The sequence below is a fragment of the Calidris pugnax genome, unplaced genomic scaffold (genome assembly GCF_001431845.1).
Source record: "Calidris pugnax isolate Ruff unplaced genomic scaffold, ASM143184v1 scaffold5, whole genome shotgun sequence".
Classification (NCBI taxonomy): domain Eukaryota; kingdom Metazoa; phylum Chordata; class Aves; order Charadriiformes; family Scolopacidae; genus Calidris; species Calidris pugnax.
The window spans coordinates 2642209-2662632 of NW_015090814.1; the positions used below are offsets into that span (position 1 = coordinate 2642209).

At 45.5% G+C, this 20424-nt stretch overlaps 1 protein-coding gene across 7 annotated transcripts in view; it reads left to right on the forward strand.

Moving 5' to 3' along the window:
• TRIM55 (tripartite motif containing 55) overlaps positions 1-18425 on the forward strand; it is a 42168-nt gene extending 23743 nt beyond the window's left edge. For 5 of the 7 annotated variants that reach the window (XM_014939638.1, XM_014939634.1, XM_014939633.1 and 2 more), the window contains one exon: positions 18012-18425. In XM_014939638.1, coding sequence (XP_014795124.1) covers positions 18012-18131 — 120 coding nt within the window. In that variant the 3' untranslated portion in view covers positions 18132-18425. Of the gene's footprint in view, positions 1-2075; positions 2167-18011 lie in introns of all 7 variants that reach the window. The other 2 variants (XM_014939636.1, XM_014939635.1) reach the window with 1 other exon arrangement.
• The last annotated feature ends 1999 nt before the right edge of the window (positions 18426-20424 follow it).

A 20424-nucleotide genomic window follows, 5' to 3' on the forward strand; every position in this document is an offset into this window, starting at 1 on the left:
AGGTGTCAGGAGGATGGGACTAGGCTTTTTTCAGTGGTGCCCAGTGACAGGACAAGAGGAAGTGGGCACAAACTTGAATATAAGAAGTTCCACTTAAACATGAGGAGGAACTTCTTTCCTGTGAGGGTGGCAGAGCCCTGGAAGAGGCTGCCCAGAGAAGTGGTGGAGTCTCCTTCTCTGGAGACATTCAAAACCCACCTGGACACGTTCCTGTGCAACCTGCTCTGGGTGGACCTGCTTTGGCAGAGGGGTTGGACTAGATGATCTCCAGAGGTCCCTTCCAACCCTGTATCATTCTGTGATTAACGGAAGGCATGAGGATAAAATATTCCAGTTCTGTGTTAGGCTACCAGCACCATGATGGGATAACAGAAACTGATGTGTAGGGTATGGAAGGACTTTTCTGTTAAAATGACAGTGTTAGAGTTAGGATTACCTGAATTTGGATATTCCTTCTTCTGCATATGGGTACAAACTCCACATATCCAAGGAACAGAACTGAGGGACCTGTGTGTGAAGCATTTGCACACTATGCCTACTCCTGCGTGTGGATCCACGCTACCAGCCCATGGGCAGCACTCTCTAAATTACACCATCCTGATTTACAGGCTTAGGCCGTATGTTTTAACAAAGCAATTACCTGTACGTGTGCGACGGGAGGAGATTATGTGTCTGTGTAAAAGCACAAGTGGGTAGTAAGTATTTCATGCTGTTCCCTTTAAAGTTGGAGTTGACCATTCAGCACATACAAGAAGCCCTACCACGATAAACCATTACGTGGCAGGCAAAAAGTTGCAAGAAGAAGGAATTCATGCAGATATGATAAAAGGGCTGTTTAGCTTTTAGCTGGAAGCTTTAGTCAATGACACTCGAATTTGGTAGGAGGATCCTCGCTGACTCCAGACTTAACAAAAGCAAAATTTGGCCCCCAAATTTCAGTAGCTATTTCTCAAGATGGGGTTTGATTTGAGAATATTTGAGTGGGATGAAAAATACAGTACTTTGAAATTTCCAAATCTGCTAGATCTCGTCTTCTTAAGTACGTTTCAAACCACCTGGCAAAAGCAGGTAAATTCACGGTGAAATTAATTGCTGCTGTTTCTTCATATCAGTGCCACCAATAACTTGGCAGCCAAACTTCACCATAGGCAGGTAAAATCCGGACTGCAGTCTGCTTCCCTGGGTCCTAATTTACCAGCAGTAAATAGAAGAGCAAAATTAAGGTTTGATCTGGCCAACTGTCTGAAAAAAACCCAGTGGCAGTGGTTCTCAGCCACAGCGAAGCAGCAATCTGGTACCCAGCCTTCTTCATCATCAGGTACTGAGAATAAAAACAGGCTCCTGGGAAGGATGTCAGCTCCTGTTGGCATGTGAGTTTGGGGATGCTGGATTATGATATTTTCCTGCATCACAAGTGACACTGACATTCTGGGAGGAGGAGGATGTTGAGAAGAGTAGCAGGTGGTTCTGGGGACAGGGGTAGGAAGGAGCAGGGGGCACAGACGAGGATGGGGTTGTCCCTGGGCTGGAGGCAGAGGAAGGGATAAGGAAATCCTGCTTCAGCAGGGGAGTTGGACTAGATGATCTCTATGGTCCCTTCCAACTCTAGAAATTCAGTGAAATTCAGTGAAATTCAGTGAAACCTGGGCAAGCAGAAAGGTACAGAGTGTGCTGAAGAGCAGAAAAGGCAGAGTGACCAACCTAGGAAGGGTGGTGTTGTGAGATGATGCCGTGGTCAGATTTGTGGATCTGAGGTGAAATGTGTCCTGTGTCACAAGCAAAATGGCCTCTGTCGTGTGGCAGTGATCATTTTTACCTATGTGAACTTCAACTTTGTTTTTTCCTGCATGTGATTTTTACACAACCCACTCTGAAATGCCGTATTTGTTTTTTGTTGTTTGATTTTTGAAACCCCAGCTGATGCTCCTCACACCACTGTTTTTACTCCCTTCCTCCAATTAAAAGAATATCATGGAAAAGTGCTGTGGAAACAGAGCTTTTTCACTGAACGTAGTGATAATGACTAGTTCGTGTCATGACAACCCTGGTGAAGCGCTCTTCTTATTTCCTCACAGGAGTTAGCATTCTGCATATCACTTTTGGCATTTCTTATCATACTACATCATCTTTGGAATCTGATTCAATACATGATTTGTACTTTCATGGGTAGGAAATATTTCGTTTTACCATTAACTAACAGTTAAAATAGTGTCTCTGGTGATGTTCCTACATGGTTTTAAAGGATTTTTCCCCTTTCTTCCCATCCAAAAAACATCATGCTGGTTTACAATAGAAGCTGCCTAAAACATTTCTTCCTCTCACCTTTGAAACGCCACCCTTCAGCTTACTCCTGCATGGTTAAACATTGCATCTCCCTAGTTCAAAATTGGAAAGATATGTTTACACCTTCAGATATATGGGCTTATATTTCAGTTGCTGTTCAGGTGACCAGCAGGAGGGAGAACCTGTGGGTTGACAGGAACATGCGAAGAGCTTGTTCAGTCCAACAGATTGGGGAGGAGGCTCTGGAGAGCATTGGTTGTCATCAGAGGGGTAAACATCAGGAAGAAGAATCCCCTGAATAATCCTGCTGCTGGGATTCCCACTGTGAGCATAGAGCATACCAATGGTGGTCCCTCAGAGACCTCCAGAGAGCAAAGCTTGGGCCCTATCCCCAAGGGAGCACCACCATGGGGAGAGTCACCTCACACCTCGGCCCACACAACACACCCACATGTTGGGCAGCCCTCTTTGGGTCCTTTTTCCACCAAAAAGCATCCAAAGTCATCTATCCCACATTCTCTGTGAGAGTGGAGTGCCAAACATGGCCCTGAAATGCATTCCCATGTAGCTGGGGGGATCCCAACCCTTTAGACACCCAATGCTGTGTCCGTGCTTTTAAATATCCATGCTTAAAAAATGGTTTTCTGTAGGAAAAGGCTTTTTTTTCTTTAGGTCGCACAAATTAAGACCTGGAATATCTACAAGATCAAGGGAGAACTTTGCTACCCAGTGAAGTTGTCCTGAACGTAAATACTGTAAATTAAATCTTAACTGTTGCATAACATCTCTTGTAGAGCAGCTCCTTTTTGGTAGACACAGTCCATGATTTAGTTCTTCTAGCTCCAAATTGCCACCCCTGTTAGGTAAGACATACGTGTATATTCAATTTCCGAAATGATATGGCTGATCTGCAGAGAATTCTGTGTTACCACTGGGGTTTTTAATCCTACTTACTGAAGACCTCTGACACAAAACGGCTGCAGTTACCTTTGGATATTTTCTCTAATAACAGAAGAATTCAATTTTGGTCTATTCTTCAAGACAAAAATGCTTGTTTTTCCCTGCTCACTTTTTGTACTGCACTCTAAGCACTGTACAAGATGATATGGAGCATCTATGAAAAATGATAAATGATTATTCAGCTTTTATGTCCAAAAATTCCAGCACTACGACTGAAGTATATATCTTCATACAAAAAAAAGGAGAGGGAAGAAGCTATCACCTATTCTTTAGCTGTATACGTTATGCAAAAAGATGCATTGTCTGGTGGCAATTTGAATTTGAAAAGCATTGGACACTGTGAATCTCAATTAAATTTATGGATCATAGTTTAATTTTCATTTATTTGTGTTTGTTTTTGAAAATTTGTTGTATTATTACAAGAGGACATAGAGCCTGTTTGTACTCCTGGGAAATCAGGCATGCGAATAGCTTTATGCTCCTTTCCCCCCCTTTCTTTTTTCATTCAAAATACCTTTTGAAATTAAAAATAGACAAATGCAGAAAACTCTCATTTCTACCATTTGAGACCTCTTTCGATACCGTCTCTAGTGACAGCTTTATGATTATTTAATCATGAAATAGAAAGGAGGTGAGGGAGAAAGGCATTTTGGTCTCAGACTCTATTTGCATAAAAATTATTTTCTTCTCCGTGTGAAGTGAGGTGGCTGTTTAGACAGTTTATGTCTCTTTATCTTTCATGTGAGACGTCAGGTCACTGCCCCTTTTTCTTTTTGTGTGATAAGCCCCTGAAAGCCAAATAACAAAATTACTTGAAATAACTCTAATAATAATTTATTATAATAATAATATAAATATGCATGACTGCCATCATAAAAGCAGCATATAATTTATTTTCAGGCAATTTTAATAGAGTGCACTGATAGGGATTTCCTTGTTTTTCAGCAGCAAAAAGAGGTCAGTCCCACCTATTAATTCCCAAAAATCTACTTTATTTAAGGGCAGCTGCGCTCTAAGAAATTGTGTTGATGCATCAAGAAATTTCCTCCAGAGCACGGGAGGGTGTGCCAGCAGGGACACGGCAAGGGGAGGTGCATCCCACGGGGGGACAGATTGCTCCGTCTGAGAAGGGACGGAAGGAGATGATTCAGCATGAACAAAATAGATAATTCCCTGCTAGAGAGAGCCGCATCCCGCTTCATGGAGTGCCCAAGTCCGAAGCGTTATCACCGCAGGCTGCTTCTGCCTCTGATGGAGGATGAGAGGCATCTCCAGGGAGAGACAGCTCACCAGCTGCTGCTGGTCCTCCCTTGGCACCTCTTCACATCTGCCTGCTGAGTGTAAGGTGACATCACCCTCAAGCCAGGTGCTTCTGCTCAGCATCTAAAGTTGGGGGAGTCTTTTGAAGCGTCTGACAGGCTGAGAGAGTTGGGGTTCTTCAGGCTGGAGAAGAGAAGGCTTTGGGGAGACCTTAGAGCCCCTTCCAGTCCCTAAAGGGGCTCCAGGAGAAATGGGGAAGGGACTCTTGATCAGGGAGTGGAGCCATAGGACGAGGGGTAATGGTTTTAAACTGAGAGGAGAGTTAGATTAGATCTTTGGAAGAAATTCTTTCCTGTGAGGGTGGTGAGACACTGGAAGAGGTTGCCCAGAGAAGCTGTGGCTGCCCCATCCCTGGAGGGGTTCAAGGCCAGGCTGGATGGGGCTTGGAGAAACCTGCTATAGTGGGAGGTGTCCCTGCCCAGGGCAGGGGGCTGGAACTTGATGATCTTTAAGGTCTCTTCCAACCTGCACCATTCTATGATCCTATTCTATGACTCTGAGCCTCTGCAGATGACAACCAAGACCCAGTGATTAAAACACAAGGAGAGGGAATAGCATCACTGAGCTGCCTTGTCACCACGGGGAGTAACGTGTTAGTGGAGGTTGTTGTAGACATTAACAAGCATCCCTTTCCAGTGCATGGGAGAGAGGTCTTGTAGTCCAACGCAAAAGCTTGGAGAGCTTAGAGACAGAGCGTGTGATGAGTTACAGAAGGAGGTGAAGCAAACCTTCACCAACTCTTAAGTTGTCTTCTTGCATTTGGTCTCAGAAGATCGGCTAAGAGAGCTAGGAAGAAGAATACATATTTTGTGCATTAGAAACTCACTCATTTGAGATTTCAGGACTCGGGCATGTGTTTTTGTACTGTTTATATCTGGAGGATGGCAGCATTAGGCAGATGAAGAATGATGTGTGTGTTTTGTAAATGCTCATGACATCCAACTGCTGGACTTGCACACCTGAAGGGGTATGTGGCCCTTCAGGCTCTTGGAAATCTGACTTCTAAATACTCATTGAGTCATCTTTTGTAGTAAGATTAGTTTGCAGGAGTGCTGAATGTCTATAGCTTCTAGCAGTGCAAATGCTCCATACTCCCAGCAAATAAGCCCCTCTTTTTGCCCAGATTTAAGCAACCATACTTGAAAAGCTGGCCCTAAATTCTGCCCTTCAGTTCCCTTGTGCAGATCTCTTATCACTAGAGAAAGCCATGCACATCAAGAACAGCAAAACCACTTTCAGGGAATGAGTAATCCTTAAAAATACCTTCACGTGCGGAACTTCTCTGTCCTGTGGTTTGTAATAGAGAAATCCCAAAAATCAGCTGTGACAGGTATTTTATAACAAAACTTAGTTATGTTGTCACTGGAAGAAGGCAGATCCCAAAATACCTTATAACTGCTCAAATTATTTCATTCTCGTTATAATACAGAGGGCAATGGATGCAATAAGGAAAAAGTTTGTTCAGTTTTTTTTCCCCAATCAGATTTTTGTAGGCAACTTCCCTCATGCAGTGACACCGTATAAATTTGTGAGAGTGTATGGAAGTCTTGTATTCACCCGAGTCTCTGGTTGTCCAGTTTATTTCACCTAAGCTGAAGTACTGGACCCTATATTCTGTTGCTCAAGTTCCCCCTCAGAGAAGTGTCTGTCGGTGGCTCCGAAGGACTCAAGCGCATACATTTAGTTTGAAAGGAAATGCAAGTTAATCATCCACAAACAGTATTCTGATCTAATTTCCCTTTGCTGCCAGTAAGTACAGTGCTTTAATTCCATAAGGATATAAAATATAATCAGGACTGAGCTGTTTGGGAGGAGAAATACTAATGGAGTGGCCTATGTTAATCTTGTTTCATTAGTTTTAAAATTTTCTATTACTTGCTTGCAACCTTATGCCATCTGCCAGAATTACCATAGGGAAAGTCCTCTCTGTATGCACGCACTGTCGTTCTCTTTGCCCTGCTGCTGAATACTTCAATTTCAGCTGGTGATCCTTCAAATATTTTTCTGTGAGACAGCCTCAAATCACACGTCAGAGAGGTCAGCACTTCGCTAAGTTTCAGCCCATCGGTTGTCATGTCAATGTGCAGGCAACACGGGCAAAATAGGATCATTTAAAACCAAAATAAGCCCAGGAGAGATCACGTTGTGCTCGCTGCCCGTGTACCTCTGCTCTCCCACCGCTCTATAAAAGGTATGGTCCCACATTTCAGTGCAGTGCTGCTCTGGAATGACTGCACTAGCCTGGTGGTGGTGCACAAATAATTCCCTTTCTCTTCTCTGAATTTGGAAGCTCAGTTTTGCAAATCTGCCAGGTAAGGAGGCTAAGTCCCCCTCTCTGAGCCAACAGCTCCAAGAGGTGGGATTGCTTGCTTGAGAGAAGGCTGGGTCTTGTGGGAACGATGCCAAGCGAGGGTCTCCTGCCCACCCAACAGGACCTTCCCATGGTTTGCCCCCAAGAGTGGGACAAGGATTTTGTTAGCACAGCCCAGGCAGCTCTCTCCCAGCTGTTCTGAAGGCTCTCTGCTCCCTGCAACAACCATGTGCAGTGCTAATGAAAGACCTGGGAATGCAGAGAGTCAAAGTCAACCTAGTGTTTGCCATCTAGGTCTGGGTATGCTCGTGCTGTACCATTTCATAGCTGGAAAACTGGATGGGTTTGTTTCTGCACAGTTATAAAACCTGCAAGGTCTGACTGAATAAAAAATGGGTCATCTGTCCTCTGAGAGGTTGAGCATTTTGCAGGAGACCCATGAATCAGCTAGTATACAAGGCCAAATTAAATTCTGTTTGAAGCCTCTTCCTAAACATCTCTTAAATTGCACTTGTGGAAAAGAAAAAGAAAGGTCCTCAGCCTGTAGCTGAAATACAGGGCAAGCACTAGATGCAAGAATCTCAGTTGACAGTCCAAAAACTCCGCTTTTTTTTCTCTGTAATTTGATTTAGTGAGTTGGGGCTCAGTTATAGCAGCTGGGTCTGAGGCCTCTCAGGCTGATGTTTAGTTGGTGGCAAATTCTGCCTGTAAATTTCCATTTTGCATCTTGACTTTGTGCTTCAGGTGAGACTTTCCTCCCCTCTCAGTTGAGCAAATGCATGCAGAGAAAGTCGGGAAAGTCTTGATTGTTCCTCTTTAAACACCTCTCTCCCTTGCTTCTGAGAATTATCTGAGTGATTCAGAGGCAGCAGTGATGAGTCGTGAGGGCAATGCATTAAGACCAGCTTTCAGACAACAGTTTCTCATAATTGATATGACTGGCAAATACTTCACCTGAAGTTTTACCTCGAATAGTCTGCTCTGTGATTTGTCTGGTGAGTCATAGATAACATCTGATTTATGTATATTTCATCTTTTTTTTCAGTCCATTACTAGCAAAAGGACCTCCACAATGACATCGTGGACAAAATTATTTCTCCTGTTCAAATTAATACAAAGCCAGGCTCACCTGGTGTTGTCTTTTCTCTGACTAGCTCATTTATATACTGAATCCTACCTCCACTCGACCTCCTCCTCCAAGCATGGCTTGTTCTGCTCATTGTTAAGGCGTTCGGAAAGGAACATAGAGTTTATTCAAAAAAAATACTTCTTAATCATGGATGAACTGTTGCTGGTTTACATCACACTATGGTAGATTTATGTCACAACAACACAGGCCATCTGTTTGTAAAATACTTGGTTAGTTGTCATCCTACTGCCTTGAGACAGTTCAGGCTTTCGTTGTAGCTGTGCTCTCGTCTGTGGAAAGCAGTGCTCGTAAACCTGTAACCATTAGAGATGGATCATCTGGCTGAAAATCCCTCTGGCAGTAATTACTCAACTGGGCCTGTGGTTGGGTATTGTATCGTGCCACTTCTGAGCTTTCCTGACTCATGAGTAGAGGAGGGGCTGAGACCACAGTGCCCTGCAGGATTCAGTGCCCACCTACCTGGCGTTTGAAATGGAATTATGGGTTGGCTGAAAGAGGAAAAAAGGTAGAGGGACATATCAAACAGCATTGATTCAGTCTTAGAGCCCTTCTCAGGTGCTATTCTTGACATCTTCATAATAATCTTCGGGTCATTAAGTAAGAGACCAGTGACTAATTCAGAAAGCCTGTTATCCCAGGCTACTGGCCAATGGAGATAGATAGATAGATGCCGCAATGTTCAACTCATGCTGCAGGTCTCTGAGAGAGATGTCACACCTCTGCTCTGACTGAGCAGAGAGTGAAGATCTCACAGACTAAGTGATCTGAGTTTCTTATTGTTCTTATAAATTGAGAGAGCACCCTATAAAATCTTTAAAACTGAAAGAGGGGAGATTTAGATGAGATCTTAGGAAGAAATATTTCACTTATAAGGGTGGTGAGACCCTGGAAGAGGTTGCCCAGAGAAGCTGTGGCTGCCCCATCCCTGGAGGGGTTCAAGGCCAGGCTGGATGGGGCTTGGAGCAACCTGGTCTGGTGGGAGGTGTCCCTGCCCAGGGCAGGGGGGTTGGAACTGGATGATCTTTAAGGTCCCTTCCAACCCAAACCATTCTGTGATTCTATGATTCCATGATCTGCCTGAGTCAAACTCTACCACCAAAGGTGGAGATCGAAACAAAGATCCAGTCTCTTAGAGCACTCCTGGCTCAGCACTTCTGCACACAGAAGAAGTGGCCATTTTTCATGATGAAGCACTTGCTGTTTGACTTGCTCTGTGATGAAATGCCTTACTGAGGAAAGGTAGTTGTTTCCTGCATCAGTAATGGTGAGTCTTTTCAATGTCTGGCACCAGATTAATTTTTTAAAATACATTCATTTTTATATTTTTGCACAATTTCATAATTTAATTTTATAAAATACATTTATTCTTATTTTTTTTAAAAAATGGACCTGTTGTCTTCCCAGACACAGGTCAGTTCCAAGCTTGTCTCTGGTGGCAGTTGTCTGTGATCGGTGCTCTATACTTCGTAACAACCCAGTCAATACCTGTGGTTGAACCCAAGGCTTTAAGGGCAGTATTTATCACAGCTCCCTTGGACTTCACCTGGGAACAGTGCGAGATGGGCAGAAGGATGCTTGATTTAATATCCTGCTCATCAGTTGGCTGCGTTCCATGCAAGCGAGATGGCATTGCTAATAGGTGAGCAGAGATTATGATGTGAGAGGTGATATAATACAAGTCTGTCCAGGAGCCATGGTGTTGCATGCTGAGCAATGTATGGAGTAGAATAGTTTCTTGGCTACCAGCTCCAGTTACTGTGGTCCTAGTAAGGAGAAGATTCAGGCAAAGAAAGACATAAAAAAGTGAGCGCACTAAGGAAAAGGGGCGGCATGAGGGAAAATGGTAAATGGTTTAGCTGTGGCCAAGAAAAACTCTTTTTCTGTTACATGGTGGCTTTAAAGAAAGGCAACCTGTTGCTTTAGCTGACATTACAGCTTTTCTTCCTGCATCTCCATCAGTGTGATTTGGTCCCTCAGAGAAAGTGGGCTGTGCCCACAGCTCACATATACTACCCCCCGCATATTTACAACAGCCCAGCTCAGTCAGTCATTCAGGATATGAGCAGTGCTCCAACCTCCAAAGCATGGCATGTGTCTACACACCTCGCAGCTATGCTGGCCCCATTATCTGATCCTGTGAATGGAGCTCCAGGGTGAGTCACAGCCTGAACTGGCACTCTGTCTCATTCACTGGATTTACAAAAATATCATTTGCAGAGGAAGAAAAAACTTTAATTTGCAACACTCCGTACTACTCAAAGAAAGGACTACATGACAGACAAACATCATGTTAAACCATTACTAGGTTTGCTACTTCTCTCTGAAAGCTAAAGTTTCTCTGACATGGATTAGATGGGTTACTGCCTCGTAGAGATTCTTGGAAAGTTTTTACTTCACATTTAAGTTGGTGATCTGAGGTCATATCTACTTGTCTGAAGAAGCAGATGTAGGAGGAAGAGAGGAGAACTGGTAGCCACAAGTAGCTTTCTGGCACTGGTGGCCAGCACGTACCACTTACTCCAACAGCATCTCAAGATGATCCTTCCTTTGCTAAACAGTTCTCCAGCAGAGCTGGAAGGGAGTAGAAATGATAGATGGCTGACTGCTCAGGAGGTCCTCAAAAACTTCACTCTGAGAGGAATAAAGAATGATGTGTGGATAGATCCAGGGGAGACTGTTCTGGTCATGCAGGCGTAGCATTCACATGTTTGTAAGACTCTCCTCTTGAGTCTCCTTCATTTTCCTGGACGGTGGTGGGACTAGGTTATTAACTGCAGTTAATCACTCTCAACAAAAAGTAATGCCAGTGAGGAGCAGCAATGGGTGAAATATTAAACAAGTATATTATTTCTGGCTTTTTTTTTTGAGTCATGGCAAAGATAGGTGACATAAAGAAGGGAATTTTATTTCCTTTGTCCTGAGTAACAGAAGAAAACTGCTCTCAGACCACTCTCTAAAGCTGTTTCCACCACTGTTTCAAGTGTCTGGACCTTTGGATCCCATGGGAGATGTGCAGATCCTATACCAAAATAAGTTTGAGTCATGGAAAAGATAGGTGACATAAAGAAGGGAATTGTATTTCCTTTGTCCCGAGTAACAGTTAGAAGAAAACTGCTCTCACACCATTCTCTAAAGCTGTTTCCACCACTGGTTCAAGTGTCTGGACCTTTGGATCCCGTGGGAGATGTGCAGATCCTATACCAAAATAAGCTAGCCAGGCTGTTATCTTCTGAACTATATTTGGTCTCTTTGAGGTCATTAAATAAGAGACGTTGCATTAGACACTAACCACATAATGTTAATTGTAATATAATGAAAATCTATTGAAGAACCCCAATGGGCTTTAAAAATTCATTTCTGACCACTATTAAGAGAGTGACATATCTAGTACTGTGAGTGATGGAGCTTGTCTGTGCATATTATTTTGCCTGCCACCATATGTATTTCCGTGGCAGGTAATGGCAGCAATTATTTCAGAGAATATTCTGTCGGTCCCCGCTAATAAAAAGAAAAGATCCTTACAAAACAAGCAGCCTCTTAGCTTGAAACAATATTGTTGTGATACATGTGACAGCTGCCAGGTGTTATGCTGAAGGAGCTAGACTGCATAAAAATATGAAAACAAAATGCTTGAACTAAAGTTTAAACTATTTAAAAATAACCTGTTGTGCTCCCTTTGTTTCCGCTGCCTGGAAGTATTGAGTGCCAGAAGTGTAACACTTGACATTTGAGGCAGACAAACAGAGCCTACAGATTCTGTGATGGCTTTGCGACCAGCTAGCAGTTTTTTAATCATGCCTGTGCTTGTCAACACTGGGGGTTGTTTCTAAACAAGCCAGCTAAAACACGGGAGTTAACTTTAATTTCTCATTTTTCTGAGGCTACAGAAACCGTAGAAGCAAGAAGCCTGTGTTTTCGCTGCTTCTCTCTCCAAAACCCGTATTTTCTAACAAATTCACACTCTTGCATCCCTGCTGCATCAAGAGGAGGCAGTGAAGGCATTGGGTCATTCCCATGCCTCTAAGGGTGTAGATCAGGTCTTTTTCTCTGGCAGAAAAGGGGATTTAGGAGAGTCCTGCCAAATGGCCCTGCCCAGATGCCACCACTCACCTGGCATTTGTGCTGAGGCAGCTGGTCGTTGGGCTGTGTTGGAATCGAATCACTCAAATAGTCCGGGTTAAAAATATCTTCCTTCACCTCAAAAAACGGCAAAAAAATGATGTCATTCCAGTGACATTCCCGTTCTCAGCACAGCCCTGCAAACAGCTGCAGCCATGCACATGGACAGCAAGCCATGGAGGCAAAGCGGGAAGAGGTGGATGGGGAGCCAAGGGGCAGGACCTGCTCTGGTTAGCGTTGTTGCTTCAGAAAACATTCATATAGCTGCACAAGAGGGCTATCTGTAACCAACCATCCCATCCATCTGCGTGGTTGTAAGGAAATAACCCCCTATCCTAGAGCATACATTCTTTTCTCACTCGTTTCACTGTAAATGGAGACCTTTCTCATTAATTTGGTCAAAACTGAGACCATGACTCCACAAGATGGTAAATACAGTTTTGGAGAGTTCAGCAGGAGGTCAGAAATAACATAGATGGGTGACACAAAGTGTTCAACCACCACAAATTCAGTAGGTAGAACCGCATTTGTTCAGAAAAATGAGGAGGTCATTTTTTTCTCCTGTGGCTGGCATGAAGCCACAAACCTTTTTTGTTTTCTGATTCATTACAGAAATTGTGATCAAGTTATGCTCAATCCAGATAAAAAAATACCACTGGGTGATCTACAGCCCTGAAGGATACAGCCATTTCAGCCCTCATTCCTTTTATTTCTCACATCTCCTTGCAAGCCGGTGTGATGCAACCTCTGAGAGGGCCACTATAACAATAGTTTCTCCAGATCCTACTTTATCAGAAGTCATCAAAAACAAGCAAAAAAATTGCCAACACAAAAGTCAAACTGAAGAAGACTAGGAAGACCTTTCACCTTTCCTCCCCGCTCCCTAAATGTAAGAGTTACTGATCTTGTAAAAAGTGACAGAGCAGTTAGAGTTCTCAATTCCTATCAAGTGGTTTTCTCGTATCCTGAAGTATTTGGCTGGAATCTTTCTTGTGTAATTACTTGAAAGCCAGACTTATTTTAACTTGGCCACCAAGAGTGTCTCTAGAGACAGTAGAGAGAAACAGTCACATTTCCAGAGGGCAACCCTGGAACCCTATAGGCGTTTCTTTTAGGATGGGACAAATCACCCTCTGGTGGTGCCTTTCTCTCATCACTCCTGCTAGAGGGGTTGCATACAGTTTGCTCGAGTGGGGGTCTCGTTTCTGGATGACTGAAATTTGGAAATGAGAATCACAGTCTTTGATACCTAAAGACTGCAAAGATGAGGGGTGGTAAAGCAGAAAAAATGTGTAGACTACATTGTGTTTCAAATACCTAGAAGGCCTAGACTGCCTATTTTTCCTCAGAATAAATGGGATAACTGCTGGGCCCTAATAAACGAAGACGTTATGACAAAGCCACCCCACTCACCCCTTTTCTCCCCTCCACACCCTTCACGAGACCCTTATACAGATTATGCCTAACCCGTATAAGCAATCCCATTGCTTAAGGAAGCAACTGCTGAAAGATGCTGAATACCTGCAGACTGTGATACGACTCACCAGGTTAAGCTCCGAGATCCTTATACTGTTTATCCGTGCAAATTCCAGCATGCTGGGTGCTGAGGAGTGCCCAACGGGCTGCTCAGTGGGAGTTGTGGTGGCTCAGCACCTCCACGGACTTGGCGTGGAAAACTCCAGCCTGGACTTTGCCAATGGGAAAAAAAACAACTCCAGTCATGCAGGGTGTGCTTCCCTCCCCGCTTCGTGAGCTGGCCTGGTGAAAAATTCCTGGTGCTTACTGAAAGCATCATCTGATGTCACTCGACACCAGAGGGGAAAATATAAATCAAAGTCTAAGCATTCAGCACTCTCTCAGCATTGGCCTAATGTGATTAATGTAATCTGAGGTAAACACTCGAGTTATTTCTCGTTACTGTTAGGGACCCAAATCAAGGGTTGGGACTTGTTAGCCTGGGTGATGTGAAAAAACAAGCCCTACCCATGAGATCTCCAAGGCTAAGATAAAGCTCGGGTAGAAGCTTAACCACGGTTGCCTAATAGCAAATGAGCAGACACGATGAAGTGTTGAATCTGAACCATCTGGAGGGCATGTGCCAAGGGCTCTGCCGTGCTCAGCAGAAAACTTTCCTCTGGCAGTGGAGCGGGGCTGGAGTAACAGGGAGAGCGGGGTGACCCAGGATGGGATTGCAAAGCAGCTGGTGGGCCAGGGTGCCCAAACCCTATGGACGCTGAAGGGACCTACTTCTGCTTTCTACCTTTCAGAGTCACCTCCTGGTTCAAAAAAAATTGAAAAAAAAAAAAAAAAGAGTTGCTTTCTGTAGAAGTCTCCAGGTGAAATGGCTTCAAGCTCCAACAGGGGAGGTTTAGATTGAACATTAGGAAAGAATTTTTCACCGAAAGAGTGATAGGGCATTGGAACAGGCTGCCCAGGGAGGGGGTGGAGTCACCATCCCTGGATGTGTTTAAGGGCCGTTTAGATGCAGTGCTAAGGGACATGGTGTAGGGGAGGACTTTGTAGAGTAGGGGAGATGGTTGGACTCGATGATCCCAAGGGTCTCTTCCAACCTAGAGGATTCTATGATTCTATGAAATCTTTGCCTGACAATCCCAGCACACTCTATAACTCTTGAGACGTGTGGGTTGCCGTTGGAAGTGGGGAATGGACTTAATAAGGTGGACAGAGTTGCTCCTGGCACCTTCTGATGGTCTCTTGCCTCACATGAGGATGTTGTAGATACCTCAGTCACTGTATGACTCAGAGCACAAACACTCAAGTGTCACAGGTGTGAAAACACAAGTCTAAAAGCCGAGGAATGATTCTATTGTCGGTTCTGTGCTTGCTCCACTCCCGGCTGGGTGTGATGGCAAATAATTGCTCTTGGAAAGGAGCATCGAGGTATTGCAGGCTGGCAGCCTGCTGAGTCCAGCGAGGGTGGGTTCAGGGCAGGTTTAGATTAGATATCAAGAAGAATTACTTTACTGAGAGAGTGGTCAGGCACTGGAACAGCCTGCCCAGGGAGGTGGTGGAGTCTCCATCCCTGGAGGGATTTAAGAAACGTGTAGACATGGCATTTCAGGGCATGCTCCAGTGCCTGAGATTGTAGGGGTCTTTTTTGTATGTGTATGGTTGGACTCGGTGATCTCAGGGGTCCTTTCCAACCGTGACAATTCGGTGATTCTGTGATTCTATGGGGCACGGGGAGTAAGTGCTTCAGCCAGCCAAACCCAGTGGGAATAGGCTGGAGCCCCGACGTTGTTTTGCTGACAGGGGAAGATGTCATCACAGCAGAATATGAAGGAGTTAACACCTTATGAAACACAGTTTTGGCAGTGATGCAGACAAAAGGTTGTTTTGTTTGAAATGCAGTACCAGCCGTGTTGGTTAACAAGGTGATTTAGTCACCTGGCCGGTCTCAGTCATTACATTGTGTTATTTCTTCTAACATGTTGGGTCCAAATCCTGTGAAACAACCTTCTCAGCTTCAAGCCCATAGGTAGCTCTTTGCTTCAGATCAAAGCTTAGTTGAATGTATGTGTCTGGATAATGGCTGGTTGAAACAGCAAGCTGAAGTGCTAAGGGAACCCCGTCTTGCACAGGCAGAGAAATGACAAGGTGACAGTGTGATTTTAAGTAAAAAAAGAATAAAAATGCAGGGAATTATTTTTTTTTTTCCAAACCTTTTGTTAGTCCTGTTCCTTTGCAGCCTGGGGAGAACTGAGGAGGGCTGTCCCACGGCTGCTTGCACCCGCTGCCGAGGGCTTGGTGCACAAAATTGCACAACCAATTTCAAAACGCCTCTTAGCTAGTCCAGGCACTCCGGCCGTCCTTCCAAAAATAAAAGGCAAGGTTTTCACCACCCTGGAGGACTAATAAACCACCTACGCTCCTACATCTACTGAGGTGGAGAGAGCACCGAATCCCTTACTGCTCAGAAAGTCTGGCCGTGTGTTCGCTGCTGGTACCTGGCTTTTGTCCCCAGGTTGGAAGGTTTGTGTTCAGCATTTTCCTGGGGCTGAGAGGCAGATCGACTCCATTAACCACCTGCCTTTCCAGCAGAAGATCTGGCCCCGTGGCCCCAGTTCTTTAAGACACTTTTGCATAAGCCCCCGAGACCACCCTTCTCACCAGCGTTGCTGAAAATGGACTTTTGGATTCAAGCAGGCAGCTGCTTCTCCCAGATTTTTCACCATGTTTGTGCATCTCTTTTGTGATAAAGTTAGCAAACAAACTCTATTATTCTTCAGCAAGATCCCTGTCCATAAAATTCCTTTCTAAGCCTGATATTTTACAGGGAGTAGCAGTGAGGTCCTTGCTTTGAAAATATGAGTCTAAAAGTCAAAGATTAGTCTGCATTTTGAATATTAAAGCAGATTCTCAGATAATATTTCATTGGAACAAGTAGGGCTATTCCAGTCTAGAGCAACTGAGGACCTGGGTCTGAAAAATGAGCTATGAATTCTGTTTACATATAAATAATGAAATAGGGAGCTACTTTTTTTCATACCTCCATGCTGTCTCGTCTGTTGGTGTCATGACACTCAAATAGGTAGTAACTGGAATGAAGCCCAGTAGCCAATTTATACTTAACACACCATTAGTTCTTACTAATTCCCGTGGTACACTTTAACATTAAGCACTTACAAAAATGCTTAGGAAAACCATCCACCCCGTGCTTCAGTTCCTCACAAGCATCCCTGCTTCCCTGTTTGTTCCTGGATATGTCTGTTAGCATCACCGCTTCGGTAACTTTCCATTTTAGGACAGTATTAAAAATGATTGAGATGTGTTAAAATTCAGAGGACGCAGCTCTGTCCCCTCTCTTCCCTCTATCAAGTAGTATCTTGACATCAAATATTTCTCCTGAGATCGTGCTGAAGATCCCAAAGTAAGGTGAAACCCTGCACAGAGAAGGCTGGCAGCATTGGCTATTTCAATTTTAAGAATGTACAGTAACGTATGTGCATATCTAGGAATATAGAGGGGGGAAAAAGACCGTGTATATTGCATGTTAAATTGTGATTTTAATGATGAAGACACAAGCTACCTAATCACCCACTTTTGTATATTTTATCTTTAATAGGATTTCTGATACTATCACAAAGCTGGTCTTCATTCTCTGCCAAAGGGATCTGAAAACACTGGAAATAGTAAAAATATTTCTGTATATCATACTAGCTTGTTAAATATGCAGCTAATTTAAAAAATAATGATAATTTATCTTATTAGCAGCTACAGCATATCATGTTCAGATTCCTTTTTTTTTTTATTGTAAGCGTAGGATACCTGTGCAAACAAAAGCAGAATTTGGCCTGGGATATAAGCAGAAACTTATATCTCTGTATTATTTATTTCCTATTCTTGGGCTGAGTAAAAATGAAATGAAATAAGTATTATAAGACTTTAAAAAAAAAAAAAAAATCCCAAACACATCCAAGGCAGATTTCATGACAGCAGAACAAGTATCATTTTGAGTGGCAAGGCACTGACAATAACTTTTGGCTTTGGTCCACATCAATCTGGAGGCCCAGCTACACAAGCCAAGCTGGCTCAGGATCACTTCTAAACAGGCAGTTATCACCTTGGGTGCAATAATGTTCCAGAGGTCCAAATCAGGACTGAGCCCTTTGCACAGGTGCGACACGCTCACCCGGCCTATCCCTTCCTCTGCCCTTGCCCATGGCAAAAAGTCCCTCCGACTTCTCCAGCATTAGAAGTCTGGCTGGCCTCCCCAAAATTTCACCCTCCCTGCCTTTTCCCCTCTGTCCCATTTCATCCTGGTTTTCTGCGTGTTGTGAAATCTTGGGGATTTTGGTGCGATTCATCTTTTCCTCTTCCATTTGTCAACCTTTCCTTCCTTTGCAGACTGGTTCTGAGCCATCCCCTCAAGGACGAGCGGAGGAAACTCCCCTGAGCAATGAGAGGGGTGACGAGCCGGCTCGTCATGTCTTCTCCTTCTCCTGGTTGAACTCACTGAATGAATGATGACTCACTCCGGCTGGCTTCTGGTGTGCTTCTCCTCGGAAGGACCGCGAGCGCAGGCAGCCTGGCTCAAATCCACAAAGAAACTGGCCTGGAAAGGGACACCCGAGCAGGTTTCCTTCCCAGGAACTTGGTTGAACCTCCACGTCGTACCCAGCCCTTGAGAGATGACAGCCCTGAGAGGGGCGGAAGCACGGGGACAAATTGCTATACTGTATTGTAGTCAGAGTGTTTTCCAATAATTTCTTGTTTCCAAGGGGAAAATAGCATCACTTACAGCTGGGAGGCTGAGCACTGCGAGTGTTTTGTTATTCACCTTTTTGGCACGTCCCCGCGTAGGTGTAAATGCTTCACCAACCTTGTTAGCTAAAATACTGGTACAATAGTCACTCGTAGCATCCTTTGCCAACACAGTGCTTCTCCTCGGCCCCGCTCGTCGGTCCTGGTGACTTTAGTGGCTTCTGTCCCACCCCTGGTAGCCCCAAGTCAAGGTCACGTCTAAGCCCCTCGTAGTCCCTGAGGTACCGGTGCCATAGAGCTGAGCATGGGAGAGGAGAGGAGAGGAGAGGAGAGGAGAGGGAAGCTGCCTTTTCTTCCTTTGGGCTTGCTCTCCCTGCTCAGCCATGACAGAGGATGTTCATATCACCAGGTCGTTTGTGGGGAAGGTGGCCAGCGAGAGGGATGGGGAAGACACATATGCCAAAAGCACTGGCCACCCCCTGCCCGTGGATGCAGGACACAGCTCTGAGCCTGTGGGGCAGACACTAGGGTGCTGCCCATGTCTGTCCAGCCTTTGCCTGTGTCTACATCTTCTCAGCCACCCCTGTGTGCAGGAAAAGGGACATTCTCCCTCACGAAACCAGGATGCTGCGAGGTGGTCACAAGTATCCATTCAAGGTTTAATTTCAAGGCCCCGTGGTGCTCTGGTAGAAAAGGTGAACACTGAATGTCCTGCTCTGCCTGAATGGCAGATGTTGGGCCGTCTAACAAAATCAAATTTCCATCTTAAAAGCAGCTGTACAGGTTGTGCTGAAGGTGATGCTTAGCCAGTTTTGTCACCGGGGAGAGGGTGGCAGCACTCGGTAGTGTTTAAGAGAGACTGGCAGGTTGCCGGGACTGCCCGGTGCCATGGGGGACCAGGTGTCAAGCTCCTCACCAGGGTGAAGTGTGGACCTTCCCAGGAGCCCCAAGCCAGTCCCTGGACACACAGCGTTTTGGCAGGGGATGGTGCTAGGGCACAGGGCTGCGCTGCATCCCCAGCAGGACCAGTGAGCGGGCAGAGCAGGCACCAGGCAGCACCTGGTTAGATGGGAGGGCTCAGCCCCAGTCCTGGCCATCCCTCGCCGCAGGACAGAGCCCCGTCGACCCTCATTCTTAATTTTTTCCCCTGGAAAACCCTCCTGTGGGGGGAAATTTTGGAGGGCTGCATAGGCCAGCTCTGAGCAGCTCTGAGGCTCACTCAGCCACTCCACACCACCATCGCATCGCCTCCAGCTGCTGGAGCAGCTTTTTCCTGGGGATGCAGTTTGGGATGAGGGATTTCCTATTTTCTCCCTGTTGTCCCGGTGGATTTTCCCCCCTTCCTCCCAGGAAGTTTCCCCACAGGCATCACCACCTCCTCAGCGCCCCTGGGAAGCACCCGGCTTGGGCAGCACTGCCAGGATCAGGGGGGAGAGGGGTGGAGACAAAGTGGGGTGGAACCTGCCCTTTTTGGGGTGCGGGAAGGGTGAGCAGAGCTAGGAAGAAAACAGAAAAGGGATGTGGCAGCGCCTCATCGCTTTCCCATCGCTGTGCGCCGGGTGGAGGAGGCTGCCCAGCCCCGGCAGCAGCAGAAGGAGCTGGGGACCCCCCCTCAGGGGGCTACTGAAGGGGGTGCTGGCAGGGCTGGGGGTGACCCACCAGCCCCAACCTCCCCCCGACAACGTCCCTGGGAGCAGCTGGTGGTGAGGGTGGTGGCGTGGGGCAGACCCTGGACCGCCCAGGACCGGTGGCACATCGGGTCTGGGAGATCCCACAGGGACAGGGGGTCCCCGGGGTGGAGAGGGGGAAAAGAGACACCCCCGGGGGTGATTTGGGGCTCCCTGCGGCTCTGGGTGTTCGAATCCCCCCGGCCCTGGTAAGCACTGAGGGAGGAGGAGGAGCCCTCAGGCGTTTAGGCAAGAAAGTCTACCCAGCCATCGTTACTTTGCAGCTTTTATTAAAAATATAAATATTAAACATTCTCTTACACAACAAAATCGACCGAGCGCTGAAAAGATGTTTTATTGTGAAAACGTTTTACAGGAAACGAACGAAC